The sequence below is a fragment of the Trichechus manatus genome, unplaced genomic scaffold (genome assembly GCF_000243295.1).
Source record: "Trichechus manatus latirostris isolate Lorelei unplaced genomic scaffold, TriManLat1.0 scaffold00083, whole genome shotgun sequence".
NCBI classification, from domain to species: Eukaryota; Metazoa; Chordata; class Mammalia; order Sirenia; family Trichechidae; genus Trichechus; species Trichechus manatus.
In genome coordinates this window covers 7301512-7321075 of record NW_004444019.1, presented here as the reverse complement: position 1 = coordinate 7321075, position 19564 = coordinate 7301512, and the positions used below count along the sequence as shown (strand labels likewise).

The window sequence follows — 19564 nt, the reverse complement described above, 5'->3', positions numbered from 1 at the left end:
ACGGTCCCTATGAGTTGGAATGCGTTTGTTTTTTTTTTAAGGTTAGGGTTAGGGTTTTTCCATATGCTATTCCCTGTGCATGGAATGTGGTCTCATTCCCGGCTGAACTCATACTCTCTTTGCATGTCCAAATCCATCTCATCTTTCAGGTTACAGTTTTAGATGCCATTTCCTTATCCCAACCATTATTCTCTACGTTGGTGTCTTGTTTGTTTCCTTCAAATATTACAGTTTGAAATTATTTTATCCCTTTTTTCTTTCTACTTTATTTTGTCTGTATTGTGTGGGTTACATTCATGTTGCAACCTCGGGTCCTTGCAAAGTACTTTGCACATAGCTGAAGCTCAGTAAATACTTGCAGAATTAATCAACGGGTAGATGAATGGATGAATGAATGATTATATAATAAGGTACACATTCTTTTGTAATTTTTTTTTCTCTTTGGTATTAGCCTAAATCTAACTATCTACACAATTATATTCTATTATCCTATGAGCAACAGTTTCAATTCAGTGAATTTCAATGTCTAAATCTTCCTCTAAAATTTCTTCTCCAAATCACACTAAATCCATATGCTGGTAGAAGCCTAAAAATCTCCTAGTCTTTTGTAGATATAATCTGTAAAATGCCGTAATGATATAAAAGAGGAAAAATGAGTATAACTTATGGAAGTATTTCATTTATATATCTATATAATAGGCTTCCTTCAAAAACCCTAGGAAGCACATCATATGTGCCTCAAGATTTTTTTTTAACTACAATTGAAATTTACGGGCTTGTTGGAGTGTAGTCATTCACGTAAGGCCAACATTTTGCCACCACAACTACAAAAATCTCCATATAAATTATAAAAATTACACTTTTAAAAGTATCAGAGAGCTATAAAAACTATGAGGACTTGAACTAAAATCCCAGAAACAGAGAAGATTTCTGAGGTAAACCAACAATTTCAACCAATTTTTTGTTTGTTTGTTTTTTGACTGTTTTTGGTTTTTCTCTCCTACAGAGATTTGCTAAATCTGGGCATAAAGCGAGCGGCAGGCATAGCCTCTGGGGCAGAAAGAGAAACTAATGTTTTTTGGCTGTCCATGGCTGGAGAAATCTATGTAAAATTTAAGGGATTCTAAACACTGCTGAGATTTTTTTCATGAGACATTTGCTGAGTTTTGGGGTGTGTAGGAAGCTAAGGAGTTAGGATGAAAACGAAAACGCAGAGTGCAATTTTCCCCATCCTTCTATGTGCTTTGGAAACAAATACCTACTGAAGGATGAGCCCAGCTTTAAGCACCCAGCTGGTCTCCCTGTCAAGACATTTGTTGGATTTGAGGCTGCTTGGGCAGAAAGCTGGAGCACTGAGCAGGGAACCTCTGAAGGGGGTATTTCTGTTATAGCAGCACTAGATAACTAAGACAGAATTTGAGCAAATAATCCGAGAAGCTGGACTACTTGAAGAAAAATGCAGCATCAGGATTGGAGAAAGACTCTTTAACAACCTGCGATATGAAGATGATATAACTTTGCTTACAGAAAGTAAAGAGGACGTGAAACACTTACTGATGAAGATCAAAGACTATAGCCTTCAGTATGGATTACATCTCAACATTAAGAAAACAAAAATCCTCACAACTGAACCAGTAAGCAATGATAAACGGAGAAAATACTGAAGTTGTCAAGGATTTCATTTTACTTGAATCTACAATCAATGCCCACGGAAGCAGCAATCAATAAATCAAAGGACATGTTGCATTGGGCAAATCTGCTGCAAAACAAAAAAAAAAAACCCAAACCTACTGCCAGGAAGTCGATTCTGACTCACAGTGACCCTGTAGGACAGAGTAGAACTGCTGCGTAGGGTTTCCAAGGCTATAAATCTTTATGGAAGCAGACTGCCACATCTTCCTCCCGTGGAGTGGCTGGTAGGTTCGAATCACTAATCTTTCAGTTAGTAGCCAACCACTGTGCCACCAGAGCTCTTCCAAGTGTTTAAAAAAAAAAAAAAGAGATGCCACTTTGAGGAGTAAGGTGTGCCTGACCCAAGCCATAGTATTTTCAATCGCTTCATATGCATGAGAAATCTGGACAATGAATAAGAAAGACCGAAGAAGAATTGATGCCTTTGAATTACGGTGCTGGTGAAGAATACTGAATATACTATTGACTGCCAGGAGCACAAAAAAATCTGTCTTGTTAGAAAAACAGCCAGAATGCTCCTTAGCAGCGAGGATGGTGAGACTTCATCTCACGTACTTTGGACTTGCTAACTGGAGGGACCAGTCCCTGGAGAAGGACTTCATGCTTGGTAGAGTAAGAAGTCAGCGAAAGAGAGGAAGACCCTCAATGAGATGGACTGACACAGTGGCTGCAAGAATAGACTCAAGCATAGTAACGATTGTGAGGATGGTGCAGGAGCAGGCAGTACTTCGTTCTGTTATAATATAGGGTCACAATGGGTAGGAAGCGATTCAACGGCACTTAACAACAATAGGACCATTGAAAAACTTTCACAGGTATAATGGAAAATTAATCAGGAATTTGTGAAATATGTTGTAGATCTTGACATACAAATTGTTTAGAACATCAAGATCTAAACAACACCTACCGTACAAGTAGTTCTTTTCCATCAGCTCCTTCTGGGTAGATAGCATTCAATACATGTGAATTATTATTATTTTCTTAATATACAGTGAACTCATAATTTTATTCAGGACCACCTGTTAAAAACTTCGAAATTTACATTTGAACTCAGAACCCAAAACTTTAACATGTGGTCCTGAATAAAATTAAGAAGTTTCTAGCAATTTTAAAGGACATAATATTCTTCAACTTGTCCTTGGCATTGTGTGGTTGTGTAATGATTATCTGAATTCTGGGGGTGGGGGCTCTGACAAATTTTTCGAATTTGGCAACAAGAATGAAAAAGCAGTCAAATGTTATGTTTTGAGTACTTTGAACAAGACTGTCCACATTTTTTCAAGAGTGGGTTATGTGATTAGAAATACATGTATGTTGATGCCAAATCAATATTGCCATTCATAATAATACTAGCTCACATTTAATGAATAATTATTACAGGCTGTTCAAAACTCCATTTAACTGGTCTTGAATGATCCTCCCATTGTTATTTTTTAAGAATTCCTAGGTGATTATAATGTTCAGCCAGGATTGAATCTCCCGGCTTTCCTTGTAACTTGCTGTGTTCCAGCCATATTTACTGTGCATACTTCTCAGAACAGGTCACTCCTAACTCTCAGACTCACTCACCCCTACTTACCTGCTGCATATTTGAAAATTAAAATCACCTCCTAGTTCTCCTGACTGGACCAGACCTACTACTGATTTTTTTTTTAAATTTTTCATTAAAGAAACAATAAGACTTGTACAATATTTGGCTCAGTAAATATGTGTTATAAAACTCTATGATGGCTATTGTTTTCTTTTTTTCCCTAGATAAGGTACAGTAATATAAATGTATTATCCTCTTTTAGGCAATGTTTTCAGCATTTGTACAATGAGGTGGTTGTCCGGACGGTGTGATATGTGTAAGGATTATTGTTGCAATGGAGCAAAACTTACCTGGGAAGTAGGGAGCAAAATAAAGCAAATCTATTCTGTCTTTATCTCTCTCTAGTCTAATAAACCACTCATAAAAGTACAGGAAAATAGAACAAAGTCCTGAAAGCAGGATTCAAGCTCTTTCACATATTTTTTTCCATAAAGTCTACCTTTTGATGACTAGTGATCATTGCTTCAAATTTTGTATTTGTTTGTTTGCTAAATGAAGATTTGAAAAGCAGAAACAGAAGTTCAGGATTAACAACTTAAAAGGGAATATTTGTACCCACCTTTTCATATTTCCATATAGAATAACTTCCATTAGAGCAATATCTTTCGTCTTTCTCTGCCCCCATCGCTCACTCCTAACTAGGAAAGAAGTGACTTTCCTGCCTGATGAATTTAGGGGAGCATATTAGCATGCTTGGTTCAATTCCTTTTGCTTTAGATCTTTGTATTTACAGAGACTATGCATTCTGCCAGGTTATACACAGCCTATCCCTCCAGGTGTGGGTGTGTTTGTGAAAATATATCTTTGTGTGTGTGAGAAAGACAGACATACAGTGATAAAGACAAATACAAAGATAGAGATGGATGGATGGATAGATGGATGGATGGAAGAATGGATGGATGGACAGACAGGAATAGGTTGTATATGAAGTGCATCTGTTTATCTAATTCAGAGTGAGGCTGGCCCTCACTTGGCCACAATATTCACTCATTTTCTCCAAAGAGCTTTATCAGTAATAAAAGATGGTATTATTAAGTTTCCTGACTCTTGTTCCCATCTCTTAACAGGTTATGATACTGTTTCTACCTTGCATAGAATAAAATTTAGAAAACACCCCACAGTATGAAATGAAGCATTATCATATGGAAAAAAAATGAATTTTCCAAGCATACCACTACATTTAGCACTTTGAACCTACCCTCATTTTTTAAATTGCATGCATGTACTTGGGTCTGTGTACTTATTAAGCAACATTTGGGTCATAGTGTTTAATTTTGTATTTTGTACTGTTTTGAAACAAACTTCACTATTGTTAGTTTATTGAAATTGGTCTGCAATGACCAAATAATTTCACAAAGTGATGTCATGAATTACTCCATATTTATAAATATTTTCGGGCTAGGAAAATTGCACATTAAAGATAATGCTTACTATTTTCACGTGATTAAAATTCATGATGATTAAGTCTGGCGTATCAGCTTCTCAGAACTCTCTAGCTGCCTCAGTCTCAAGCACTTACAACCTCCTCCTACTCATTAGAAAAGAGGTGGAATCATTTTTAACACAAGCATCTACGGAATATCTCACATATGCTTAGCATTGTGTTAGGCGCTAGAGGAATGAAAGTGAAAAACATGGTCCCTATTCTCAAAGAACTCAAACTGAATGTCCGGTATGACAGATTGGTGATTTTATATATTAAACCGATTAACCATCCTGTTCTGTCTACCTCAACTGGTTTATAATTATGAGGGTTCATAGGATATGCTTAACTAATGTTTGTCGGTAACAAAGGTTCATTTCAAACATTGTCTATTGCTATATATTTTAAATAATTTTCTGTAATAGAGACAATTAATATTTAATGAGCTTTATGATATAAAAAAGGAGCCCTGGTAGAGCAATAGTTAAGCACTCAACTCCTAACCAAAACATTGGCGATTCGAACCCACCTGGCGATCTGCTTCCGTAAAGACTACAGCCTAGAAAATCCTATGGGACAGTTCTACTCTGTCACATGGGGTCGTTATGAATCCTAATTGACTCAAAGGCCCCCAACAACAACAACAACAAAAACATGATATAAAGGGGCAAAATGAAATCCCTCAAGGAAAATACAGCAATTAAATATGGAACTCATAAATTCTACAGGAGGAGAAAATGAAGAGTCTCCAAAGTAATTTAAGAATTTGTGGAAGCCAAAGCTGTTCTATATCCCAAGACTATCTAGCTGTCCTACTCAGACAAAGCACGGCTTAGGGAAGCTACAGAAGGAGTAAGAGCATGCAGAGAAGTTGATTTCGTTTCCTTCTCCAATTAACTTCAAAGAGTAAAGATGATGAGGCAGATTTATATTAGTCAAGCGCCATTTTAGGTACCGATTTGTCCTATACTTCCCTGAACATGTAAAGGAGAAGATCGTGATACCTGGGCAAGCACTAGATGTGTGTATATATGCATGTATATGTGTGTATTTTTGTAGTTTATGTGCCGAAATACAAATAATACCTATCTAGCTAGCTAGCTATCTTTCTACCTACCTACCTACCTATTTATATTCTTCTTCATCATCATCTATCAATCTATAATCTATATTTCTCTCTAGCTCCATCATCCATGTGTACAGTTCCAGTTAATAGTGAGTTCTAAAATTTTATTCTTGATGTGATTTTTTGAAACTCAAATACATTTTCTGTACACAAACATATTAATAACTCATATTTATACAATACTTTTACAATTTGCAAGTATTTTCGAATACAGTATCTCATCTACTCTTCCCAAAATCCTCCTGGGATGCTAAGATGATGGTACCAACTCCATTCTGCAGACAGGAAGCGGAGACTTTAGTGAGATCATATGACTCATCCTACGTACACATAACCAGAAAACGGTACTCCCAGTACTGGAGTCTAGGGCAGATGACTTTAAAGCAAAAACTCAGGAGGTAAGTAGTGCCTGGACAAAAGAGATTAGGCTTTGGAGCCTGGGGCATAATTTTCACTCTGCCTCTCTTAAGTGAACTCCTCCTATGCTTATCTTCAGTTTTCTTTCTATGCAAAACAAGACAGGAATACCACCTTGCAGGTTCTTGTGAGGCTGGAGTTAATTCAGGCAAGTGCCCAGCAGAATGCTTAACACTTTGTAGGAGCTGCATACCGGGAGACTGATTTTTACTCTACAGTATCAATGTGCCTGATTTTTGTAGCCAAATCAATGACGGTATATACACGTTGTCTGTCAAAGTACTATGTAAATAATTTTTACTGGATTCACAATTTGAGATTTAATTTCTTCTACTTCACAGAGTGTTTCTGTTTCTCTCCATTATCAGATAGGCCTGCATTCACAGAATGCAAACTCATTTACATATTAATGTACAAAACACTGGATTTATAAAGTAAAAATTTTCTGCAAAAGCAAGTGGTATTATTCATTCTTAACAAACTTGCAAGGATTGGCTTATAGTATGATTTACTTTATCCATGTAATTGTTCCCATCCATTCCCATGACTAAGCAAAAACTAATTACAGATGTAATTAAGAATTAAACTAAACAAAGTCTAATGTACTTAAAAGTGGGGAAAAATAAAATCCATTAGAAAATTAAATTCATAAGAAATGTTTTCCTTATACTTAATTCTGAAACATATGGTCTGAGTTATTGATAGCTGTTAATAAAAAAAACTTTAAATTTCATATTCTTCATTTTCATATTATAAAACTAAGCATATATATATATTTAGTTTTTTACTTCTGTCTATATAGACACAGAGAAATAAGGCTCCATGTAGCCAAATAATCATAAATTCAACACATTACATGTTAACATATGCATGTTGACATGTAACTATATTAAACACGATTTGGTTTTCAGAATAAAAATAATGCACTTATTTCTCTGATAATGAAATAATTATTAATCCCATTAATTGATAAGGGTTATATTACACAAATTACTTCTCCATCCAAGACAGGAATCATCTTTAGTTGCTTTTTTTTTTTAATTACATGTATTTGTGAGTGACAGTAAGAAAATTAAAACAACAAAACTTAAAGGCTCTTAACATCATTTCTGACAATGCTTAACTTTCCATTTGGCTCGTGCTCATATTTTGTTCCATATCCCACAAATTTTATTCATGTATGGAGTTCTGTCTAACTGTTGGGATGAAATAACAACAGTCTCCGATAATGACAATGATTTGCGCTTGTAAAATACTGAGCAAAATTTAATTGTGCTCAAAATATTCACACATCATACTCTGTGAATAATCAATGATGTGTGGGGAAAGAGAGGGTATTTTTGCAAAAGTTGGTCCATGCAATCTTTTGCGAGTAATTAATTTCCTCTGTCATTATTTCATGTCTTAATCTTGAACTGTAGTGAGAAATTTGATACCTAAAACGATGCAGATTTATCATTCCCCAACTAATGAAAAGTTAAAAGAATTTAATTAAAAAATGTAATTGATTTTGAAACACCTCTTATTTACTATTTGAACATAGACTTGTACCAATCCTAATATACATTTTAACTCCTGTAGATATAAATGAATAGCAGATTTTGCTCAGTCCTTTCACTGATTAGACAAGTGATTCTTTCATTTAAATAGCAAGATCCATAAAAACCCACATTCTAGAAACAAAGCAATTTTGCAGTGACTTACAAAAATTAGCTTTCTATCACATCCTTTCTTCCTTCAGGCATTTTTTTTTCAGAAATTTTACTGATTTGATTGTACAGCAGAAGGTTAAATTCTCACAGTCATCATTAGCAAGAAATAAACAGAGCAAGTACTAAAGCTGGCTTTGCACCTACTGAATGCTGCAAGTGTCTGTACTCATTTGATATGCATCTTGCAAAGCTTGGCTGTTCCCAGAAGGCCACTCCATGAAGACTGAGAGAGCAGCGTCTGCTAGTGGTGCCTGCGCGTCACAAAGAACAGAGAAAAGCTTTATAACAGGGATGCTAGAAGGCATCACATAATTGGGAGGCAGGCTAAAAATTGGGTTTGTACTTTTTTTTTTTTTGGCTTTAAAAAACATGCACAAGAAATAATTTTGATTATTCTTACAAGGCACATTAATCACGCTGAAAAATCAGTGCATCAGGAATCTTTTCTAGGTCTCATCATTGGCTCCACTTAGGAAGTCCTCTACTAAAATTGCTTCATTAATTTCTTGCAGGACAGACTGATTAATGGGTATAAGACAAAAGCATGACTTCATAAGCAAACATAGCATGCTGTTCTTGGATGATGGTCATCATTTGTGTTTGGGTGGGTCATCCTACCATACCTGTGGCATTCAGAGGGCACTGATTGAATGCCAAGTCGCCTGCTGGAGTCCTTTTCCACACCATTGACATCAGATAATCCTCTGGGCATATTTCATAAGGCGCTGCAATTTAAATCAGAGAGACTTGAATGCCAGCAGTGTTTAATTTTTTAAATGTTGGCAATAACAATCGTCAAATGCATCTCTGTAACCCCAGAGCTCTTTCATTTTCTTTAAAAATGTATTGTTTACTGAAAGGTTTGAGATGGCTTCATAAACAAAAGAACACCAGGTTTCCACTACATTATCTACAAAATCTCCACAATGTGCTCACTGAATAGAGTTTTAAAAAAACTCATTTGGATTTGCCTGTACATTGAAATTACATTCAAAACACGTAAATCAAAACCCTTTCCAATATATATAATGTTTTTAGGTGTTATACAGTAAAGTGATTTCCAATCAATTGAAATCCTTATTAAAATTATCAACTATTATATTATAAATAAACACTATAAATATAAACACTATAAATATTAAAGAGTAAATAACATACTTTTATTTCTCTAACCAAAAGCAATGATACTAAATACTGCATTACATAAAAGTAAAATGATTTGATCTTTTTGTCTTATTATTTTCAAAAGTCCAATTTAATTGTTGAGGCAAAAAAGGGAATTTCAAGAATAACAGAGGAATAACAAAAATATTTTAAGGAAAAGCCAAAGAATTTTGAAAAGAATGAGAACTGTCTATGTTGTTGCTGGATGCCGTCAAGTCGATTCCAACCCATAGCGACCCTATAGATGCTGTCAAGTCGATTCCAACCCATAGCGACCCTACGCACAACAGAAAGAAACACTGCCCGGTCCTGCGCCATCCTCCCAATCGCTGTTATGCATGAGCTCATTGTTGCAGCCACTGTGTCAGTCCATCTCCTTGAGGGTCTTCCTCTTTTTCTCTGACCCTCTACTTTACCAAGCATGGTGTTCTGCTCCAGGGACTGACCTCTTCTGATAACATGTCCAAAAATTTATCTATGTTGTGTTCAAAATAACAACCTGCTCACAGATCAAAGAATGCAGTTGTCCCTCTTCTAGACACACCTACTGTTGTACTTGTCACATAGCACTGTCATTTATATGTTTATATATTTGTCTCACTACTGGCTCAGGATCCCATTTAGGTCTTCCCTTCATCTCTATATCACCTGCACCTAACAGTGTGTCTGGCATACAGAAGTTGCTCAAAAATTGAAAGAAAAAAACAAATGAATATAGGATTATACAATTAATTTAGTAAATATGTAAGTACCAATTGTTTCAGGGCCAGAGTATTTTCAATGGTTGATTTTTTGGAAGTAGATTGACAGACTTTCTTTCGAGGCACCTCTGGGTGAACTCAAAGCACTAACCTTTTGATTATCAGCCAAGAGCATTAACCATTTGTACCAACTAAGGACTCTCAGTCAATACTGGAGCCAGAATTAAAGGCTGGCAGTTTTACTTCTGATCCTACACTCTTAACTGCTGTGCTGCAGTTACGTCACAACACACGCCCTCTACCTCAGCTACGTGTTGTTAACATACATGTTTTTCTGGTTAAATGACTCTCTTGAGCTTCGGACTGGTATATCAGACTGCTGTGTGGCATTTTTTATTTGGTTGTCCCAAAGAAATCTCAAAGTAAACCTGCCTACACCTCAACTCCCATTATTTCCCCCCATAAAGCTGCTTGCTCCTCTTCTGTATTTTCTATTGCCTTTAATGGTATCCTATTCTAGCCCCATAGCTAAAACCATGAGATTAATCTACTAAACCTACACCTCCTCTTAACCACTAATGATTCTACCTCCACTGCTTTAGTTCAGGCATTCATCTTGTCCCATCTGATCAGGGAAACAGTCTCATTGGTTCATTTGTGCATTTATCCTGTTCATATGCTAGGCCCTGTTCTAGGAAGATTCAATGACTCAAGAGAAAAACAGTCTCTGCCTCATGGAACTTTCAGTCAAATGGAGGAGACAGAAGGCAAATAACAAAATACATAATTGAGTACAATTGTGATAACTTCCAAGGGGAAAATACAGGATGTTGTTTTAATCTAAAATCCGAAAGGATCAAAGAAGGCTTCCTGGAGGAAGTGACATTTAATTGAGAGTGGCTGTGTAAAGTGCCAGAAGTGATCCAGGCAGAGGGAACAGTATGTGCAAAGGTTTTGAAGCAGGGAAGAGGTTGGGGTACCCAGACCAGTGTAGATGAAGTGGAAAAGCAAAGAGGAGTGTGGAGTAACGGGTTGGAGAGAAAGGCCGAGATCAGAGCATGCAGAGCCTTGTGGGCAGTCACAGAAGAGTTCTAAACAAAGGATTGACATGATTCAGTTTTTAATTTTAAGAAGATCAGTTTGCTTTCTGTGGATAAAATGGATAGGGGGAGCAAAAGAAGGTAGGGCAAGACAATTGAGGAGGCTAATTCAGTGTTTCAGCATACTCAAATGATGGTGGCTTTAGGTGGGATGGTTGGACTAAAGATGAAGAAAAGTACGTGCACACAAGGTAAATTTAGGAGATGGACTGAATGACATGAGCGATGAGGGAGATGGAAGGGTCGAGGATAATGTCTGCTTTCTGACATGAAGAACTGGATACAAATTATTACCATTCTCCAGTATCTTCCCTCTTCAATCCAATTTTCACACCACATCAACAGAGTAATCTCTGAAGTTTAATCCCATAATTTGCTGCTTTTAAACTTTCCATGGTTCTCCAGTACTTACAGGACAAAGATAACTATGCTCAGTATGATGAAAAAGGCCCTTCTAGCAAGGCCCCACCTAGCATTCAAGCCACAGCTAATATTTATTCTCCTATGTACCAGCCACAGATAATTAATTGTCATCCTTCAAATATTCCATGCCAATTCATACTTCCTTGCCTTTGCGCAAACTATATCCTCTACTTAAAATGCTTTCTTCCTTATTTTTTTGGTAAAATTCCTATTCGTCTGTAAAACATCTTAGAAGCCTTCCTAAATACCTCAGTCATTGAATGTATGAATATTATAACCCTTTTAACAGTGAACTGAAAACATTTGGTAATGTGTGGGAACCTCTCTAATCCCCAAACTTTGTCTTTTAAGAGAGTAAACATGCTTTATTTTATTTCCTTTTAATCTCCTGTAATGAACTACAATAAGGTCTAAGATCGATTTTTCAACCAATGAGGCTGTTTCCCTCATCAGATTGTACATAGGGTCGCTATGACTAGGAACCGACTCGACAGCACCTAACAACAATAAACTACAATAGTGTCTATCATATGAAACCAAAAAACCAAACTCATTGCCATCAAGTTGATTCTGACTCATAGTAGGTGTTTAACAGTAGGTGTTTAAAACATGTTTGTTAAATAGTAGGTGTTTAAAACATGTTTGTTAAATAAATCACTTTTACTGAAGAAATAATGTAATAGACCGATATTGTCCAACTAAACTTTCTGCAATGATGAAAAACTGAATTTTAAATTTTATTTAATTTTAATAAGTGTGAATTTAAATTTAAATAGCTATTGTGTTGAACAGTGTTATATAGATGATAATTGTATTTCTGGAAATGTCAATCAAGAGCTACTACAGAATTTGGAAAAAAAACGAATAAACGTTATCAAATATGTAACTATTTCAACTGTATTATCAATACAAAATATATCAGGCATAGTTTATTATATAATTGAATTCTACATACAATGGCTAGACTATTGTTTTAAAAAGATATGGCACTAGTTAATCAAATAACTATTATGCTTGATAATGCTTTTTGTTTTATTTCTACACCCCACTCCTGTCCATTATCTTCCTCATTATCCCTTCATTTACATATTTTAGCTTCACTTCACTCCTACCATCTTCTTGGTTTTCTGTGTTTTCAAACTCAAAATTTCTTCTGTTCCATTGATGAAATTTGAAATACATTAAACCAGTGGTTGTAACTCCTAGTGTTTTTGTTTGTTTTAGCCTGGCTAAAAAAAAGCAATTTGCACTGGACTTCATTTCCCTGTAGTGGTTTCAGAAAGTTTTTCGCACTGTCTTTCTGGCAAAGTCACTATTCTTTCTTGTGCCCCTCCCCTACTTTTGACTTTATGGTCAGAATACCCTGCAATTGCAAACATTAACCACGAGATGGCACTAGTGGGCAAAGAGGGTGAAATCTTTACCAAACGGGCAGCTAAAACCGATGAGGTTCAAAGTCAGGGTGGAGACTAGTTACTGTCTGCCTGGGAATATGGGTCAATGCTTGATTTTTTTTTTTAAAAGTATACTACTTAAGAAAAAGAGAAACTTCTTCCTCTCATGTAAATACCACAGTTAACAAAAAATTAGGCTTAGTTGCAAGGCCCTTAAATCTCGCCCCTTACCTGAGTTCGCACTTCCTCTGTCTCCTTCCCAGCTAGACTGTCCCCCTTGCTGCTCCTCCAATACCCCAGAAAGACTCCCACCTCAGAGTCTGTGCACTTGTTGTTGTTCTTTCTGCCCAGGATACAATCCTTCCCCCCTAAATGTCTGCATGCCTCATGCCCTCACTGCCTGCAGCATTTACATAAATGCCACCTTCTCAGGGACTCCCATTCTTGTCTCTTCCAAGCATTTGTCACCTTGTAATTTCTACATATTTTTCTAGCTTTTTTCCTGTTGTTCCTTATTTTTGCCTCCCCCTGCCAGCATGTGAGCACCACGAGGGTAGGAATTTTTCTAAATTTTTTTCACTCCTATATCCCTTGAGCTCATAGCAGTTCCTGGCACATTGCAGGTGCACAATAATTATTTGTTGAATGAAAGAAAATTTAGTTCACGTGGGAGATCACATTCTGGGATCACCCTGGCAGTGACCTGTAGGGTCTATTCTCACATTTGTCAGCATGAACAGAGGGTTCTTTTCCCAACACAGTGGCCTTGATAGGGGAGGCACGTCACCTACACCACTAGGCTTTCTTTAAAGTATGGTTAGATTGCTTATATGTCTAGTATGCATGATAGATGAATATCTATAAACACACATACATACACAAACATATATATATTTAACCCAAAATTCTCAAATACTAAGATCTATTTTTCAATTTTTCACTCAGTTCTTAAGATCACAGAGAATAAAGATACTGATCCTGGATATCAGTTGGAGGCTGATTCTGTAAGGTGCTGAGGACATTGTGTGTGGGCATGGGTGTGTGGGTGTGTGTGTGTGTGTGTGTGTGTGCGTCTGTGTTTGATTGAGAGGTAAATGGCCGAGCAGTAGGTAGTAATGTCCACTTAGGAACAGTAGGACAGAGAGCTTATATACTATAGTTTTCCTTAAAATTGGCCAAAATGTGTTTCCAGAGGACCAGGTATTAACAAAAGTTGACACTGGAGGGCTGTGCCTGACTTGGTAAGTGTCTACGGGATCTTGTTCAGCATCGCGTGATGTGCTTTGCATATATCCTGGCTCTGAATAAAAAAGAAGCAATTATCCTTTTTCCAGCCACAGTACTCAGTTACTGACTCCCACTTACCTAGTAAGGGGCCCTGGTGGTACAGTGGTTAAGTGCTCGGCTGCTAACTGAAAGGTCAGTAGTTCAAACCCACCAACTGCTCTACAGGAGAAAGATGTGGCAGTCTGCTTCTGTAAAGATTTACAGCCTTAGAAACCCTATGGGGCGGCTCTCCTCTGTCCTGTAGGGTTGCTATGAGTCAGAATCAACTTGATAGCAACAGGTTGGTATTTACCTAGTGACTTATAAGTCTGGTCTACCTATTATCAGACCCGAAAAAAAAATATAACAATTTTTTAAACCTAAACAGGTTAACAGACTTCATGTTTTGCTCCATTGTGAAACTTACGCAGCCTGAATCTTGGGTTCATTATGCTTCTTGAAGACAGAACTTAGCACTTGAATGATTTTTAAAAAAAGAAAAGGAAGATGGCAGGGGGATCATTTATTCAAAGTTGCAAACTGGTCCAGGATTTTCAGCTTTTCTGTAGTAATATCAAATCCCCCTGCTGCTTTAAATATTTCATCAAAGGTGATTCATCACCCTTTGAAGATTATATCTTTAAAAAATTTAATTCAGAAAAGAAGTCTATTTGTGCTCATGCCAAAAGCAAAAAAATCCAGATATTAATATAAATATTTGTTTTCTGCCACTCTAGGTTTACAAAGCCCCCAAAGTGGCAACCTTTCTGGGCTATCATCAGTGCCACTTATGGAATTCATTCATTCAACAAATATTCTCTGAGAACCCATAATGTCCCAATTTCCTTTGTTAAATACAGCACATAAGAAGAATGAACAAGAATAATCATGGTCTATTAACTCCCAAGCTGGTCAAGAACACAATAAGTGGAGAAATTACAATACAGTAAGATGCTCACTGTGATCAGGGAAGCGCTGGTTGCTCTAGGAATATGTTAGGGAAGAGCATGTCAGAGGAGGATTTCCAGAAGGGATAATCAAGTTAAGATGTAAAGGAAGAGCAGGAGTTAGCCAATGGAGAAGGGAAAAGTATGCCATGTGAATCACATGTGGGAGATCTAAGGGCAAAGAGAACCTGGAACATGCCAGAAACTGGAAAAGTTTCAGAATTGCTAGTGTGGCAGTTCGAATCCATCAGCCGCTCCTTGGAAACTCTATGGGGAGGTTCTATTCCATCCTACAGGGTTGCTATGAGTTGGAATTGACTCGACAGCAACAGGTTTTTGGTTTAAAGTTGGAAATGGGGTAGAATGGGGTAGTTGATATTAGGAGGACGAGGAGTTATATGATAAGGTGTAACAGGAGTCTGAATTTACTTGAAGGGCAAGAAAATTTTATTTTAATATCTTAAATGCTATTTCTGCTGTGTCCCCCAAAATATGTGTTGAATTCCTCACCCTTATACCTGTGACTGTGCTCCTGTTTAGGTTTTTCTTTTGTTATGTTAGCAGTCATACAAGTGTAGGGTAGATCCTAAACCTAATCACTTCTAAGTTACAAAAAGACCAGAATAGATACACACACACAAACACACCCACAGGGAGAAGAGGAATATAGGTGATGAACACAGATGCATCTACAAGCCCAGGAATGCCCAGGATTGCTGGCAGCTACTAGAAACTCAAATAGACAAAGAAGAACCTCCCCCTAGAGAGGCACACCCTGAATTTGAGCTTCTGGCCTCCTGAACAGTGAGAAAATAAATCTGTTTTTAAAGCCACCCACTTGTAGTATTTTCTGTTACAGCAGCACTGATGACTAAGACACCTGTGGTTTGGAGGAAGATTGAAGGTAAGTAGGACTGAAGGCAGGGAGGCCTGTGACAATCTAAATGATGTAATTGGGGCAGGGGCATGGAATCACAGGTAGAGGCAATGGAAAGTGGATGGATTAAAACCTATCCAGGAGGAGAATGGGCTGAGCTCCATGGCTGATTGGATACAGGAGATAAGGATAAGAAAGAAAGAAAGATGAAGCTCAAGTTTCCATGTAGAATGTCAGGTGTTTCCGTGGAGAATGTCTACTCCCTGAGCTACTACACAGGAGGAGAAGATGGTCTGGGAGTGAAGATGCTGAAAATGTTTTGAGTTTGAGATATCTGAGCACATCTAGCTATTATCAAAATTAGTTCAGTGTGGGAGGAAGACCTGGCCAACTGCTCCCATAAAGATTACAGCCTAGAAAACCCTAAAGGGCAGTTCTACTTTGTCACATGGGGTTGCTATGAGTCAAAAATCAATTCCTTAGCACTTAATATCAACAACAACAATATGGATCTAAAGCTTAGGAAAGAAACCTAAGGTAGAGATTTATGGGTTTTTGTTTTTTTTTTTGCCCCTGCCTAATGCTACCTATGAGGAGCACCACCAGGTGAAGAGGTTAAAGCGCTCAGCTGCTAATCAAAAGGTCGGTGGTTCGAAACCACCACCAGCTCTGTGGGAGAAAGATGTGGCAGTGTGCCTCTGTAAAGATTTACAGCCTTAGAAACCCTATGAGGCGGTTCTACTCTGTTGTATAGAGTCGCTATGAGTGAGAATCAACTCGATGGCAGTAGGTTGGGTTTTGGTTTGGAATGCTACCTACATACATTTAGTAAATACATAATAGAAAATACATAATCAGCTGAGGCCACTCACTGTGCTCAAAATAAACTGTATCATTGTACAGCAATATGAAGGGTTCTTGTATTTTTATGCCATAGAAAAATGGAATAGCAACTCTGTTTATTAGCTGAAAGATACCACTGTTTACTCTCACTAGTCAAAGATATAAAAACCCATTTGTAAGATACCACTGTACTTAAAGTCATAAGTATGTAGTTAGCATGCTCCCTAGCAGGCTGTCTTAACTCTCAGGCTGGGCAAGGACATAATAAGTGGAGAAATTACAATCCACTAAGATGTCTGCAGTGATCAGGGAAGTGCTGGTTGCTCTAGGAATACTTTAGGGAAGAGCATGTCAGAGGAGGACTTCTCTGTGGGATTTGATATACAAGGTAGCAATTACCTAGTGATTAGCTGTTAATCTGTCTATTCAAACTGATTTACTGTCTCTTAAAAATAGCAAAAATTATACAGAGCTTAAATCAATTTGATGTGGAAAATTAGTTTTTACCTCATATGCTAGAATTTCAGCATTAAAGAGAAATTGATTCTAAACCGTAAAGCTGGCATACAGAAAAAAAGAAAAGCGTGCACTATGTGTGACCCCCCCCCCCCATTTCAAATCTCACTTGCTGGCAATTCATTATTTCTTATGTTTTGGGAATTCCATGTGCTGGGGGATGCAGAGGTGAGGGAGATCTGTTCTCTGTGCCTGCACAACTTACAGATCTAATTTAAGAAGTGAAATCTTCTCATGTGAAGAATTCATGGAGCTGCTGAGGGCTGAGGGAAAAGAATGGTGTTTATGCAGTATGCTTCAAAACAGCCATTTATCACACAGAAAATGGCATTTATCTGTCTCAAACTGAAAACCTATACAATTATAGCAGCAATACTTACATATCACTAACCATGAGTCAGGCACTCTTCTAAGAGTATTACACATTTTAATTTATGCAATTCTCACAGCAACCTTAACAAGTGGGTGCAATTATTATCCATTTTAAACAGGAAGAAATGAAGCCAGAGAGAAGTATCTGGCCTGAAGTCACTAGGCTAGGAGGTAGTAGATCTAAGATCAATCAAAGTCCATTCTTGGACTTCTAAGTCCACTCTTGGAGAATGTTACACTGTCTCTAAGCATAGAAGACTTTGTTTTGTTGTGTTAAAAGAATTACTTAGATATTTTGCAAAATTTCCTGTTTTTAAGCGAACCACAAACTTTAAATTTATTAGCAAACAAAGTACATTGTAGGTTGCCTGTTTGAGTACCTGACATGGGTGGTTTTTAGATACATATACCCAACCAAATTCTGTATTACATATGTTTTTTAATTCTATATTTCAGTTGCAAACAAGGTCACTCTAGTTCTAACCTGCTAATAATAAGACAGAAAGAAAAGATAGCTAACTTGGTTTTGAGGAATAACTCTAAGTACCTGTTAATAACTTTTAGCTAGACTAGTTTTATATAGGGGTACACTCAAGATTTGCTGGAGAAACTGTATCTACTTTCTTATATTAATCTTATGAATTGCTTAGGATAGCACTGCTTCTCAACCTTCTCCATGTAATGGCACATGTAGGAAATGACAATATTTATTGGCACAGTGGAGTAAATGGGCAAGGCTGCTCGAGGTTGCAGGCCACTGGCCACACCCTCCTCTCTTGCCAACTGCTCAGAGGTCTTAAAAAGCCCCCAAACCAAACCCATTGCCTTTGAGTCGATTTTGACTCATAGTGACTCTATACGATAAAGCAGAACTGCCCGATGGAGGTTCCTAGCCTGAAATCTTTTTTTTTTTCAAATTAGCTGCTTCTTTATTCTGTTCCGGGAGATCTTCAGAAGTCCTTTCTTAAGTGATTTCTTTTTTTTAGATTTTTTTTATTGTACTTCAGATAAAGGTTTACAGAACAAATAGTTTCTCATTAAACAGTCAGTATACATATTGTTTTATGACATTGGTTAACAACCCCACGACATGTCAACACTCTCCCTTCTCGACCTTGGAGGACCCTATTTTTTTTTTTGGTGAAAATATACATAGCCAAAGACACACCATTTCAAAAAGTTCTACATGTACAATTCAGTGACATCGATTACATTCTTCCAGTTGTGCTGCTCATTCTCACTATCCTTTTCCAAATTATTCCATCACCATTATCTTCACTCACTGCCCCCAGGCTTCCCATCAAACCTTTTGAGTTGCTGTTGTCAATTTGATCTCACATAGATAATTCTTTTTTTTTTTTTTTGGACTTTAGATGAAGGTTTACAGAACAAATAGTTTCTCATTTAAGAGTCAGTACACATATTGCCCTATGACAACGGTTAACAACCCCATGACATGTCAACCCTGTCCTTTCTCAACCCTGGGTTCCCTATCACCAGCTTTCCTGTCACCTCCTGCCTTCTAGTCCTTGTCCCTGGACTGCTGTGCCTTATTAGTCCCATTTTGTTTTATGGGGCTGTCCAATCCCTGGCTGAATGGTGAACCTTGGGAGTGACTTCACTACTGGGCTAAAAGGGTGCCCAGGGGCCATACTTTCAGGGTTTCTCCAGTCTCTGTCAGACCAGTAAATCTGGTCTTTTTTTGTGTGTTAGAATTTTGTTCTACATTCTTCTCCAGCTCTGTCCAGAACCCTCTGTTGTGATCCCTGTTAGAGCAGTCAGTGGTGGTAGCCAGGCACTATCTGGCTGTACTGCACTCAGTCTGGTGGGGGCCTTGGTAGTTGTGGTTCATTACTCCTTTGGACTAATCTTTTCCTTGTATCCTGTTCTCTTCATTCTCCTTTGCTCCTGAAGGGATGAGACCAGTGGAGTATCTTAGATGGCTGCTCACAGGCTTTTAAGACCCCAGACGCTACTCACCAAGGTAGAATGTAGAACAT

General features: G+C 37.5%; 1 protein-coding gene across 2 annotated transcripts in view; it reads right to left on the bottom strand.

Moving 5' to 3' along the window:
• The window catches only part of ADGRB3 (adhesion G protein-coupled receptor B3), a 795950-nt gene that overhangs the window by 403510 nt on the left and 372876 nt on the right, over positions 1 to 19564 (bottom strand). For both annotated transcript variants that reach the window (XM_004381354.1, XM_004381355.1), the window contains 2 exons: positions 8585 to 8686; positions 8106 to 8212 (listed from right to left, as the gene is read on the bottom strand). In XM_004381354.1, coding sequence (XP_004381411.1) covers positions 8106 to 8212; positions 8585 to 8686 — 209 coding nt within the window. The remainder of the gene's footprint in view (positions 1 to 8105; positions 8213 to 8584; positions 8687 to 19564) is intronic.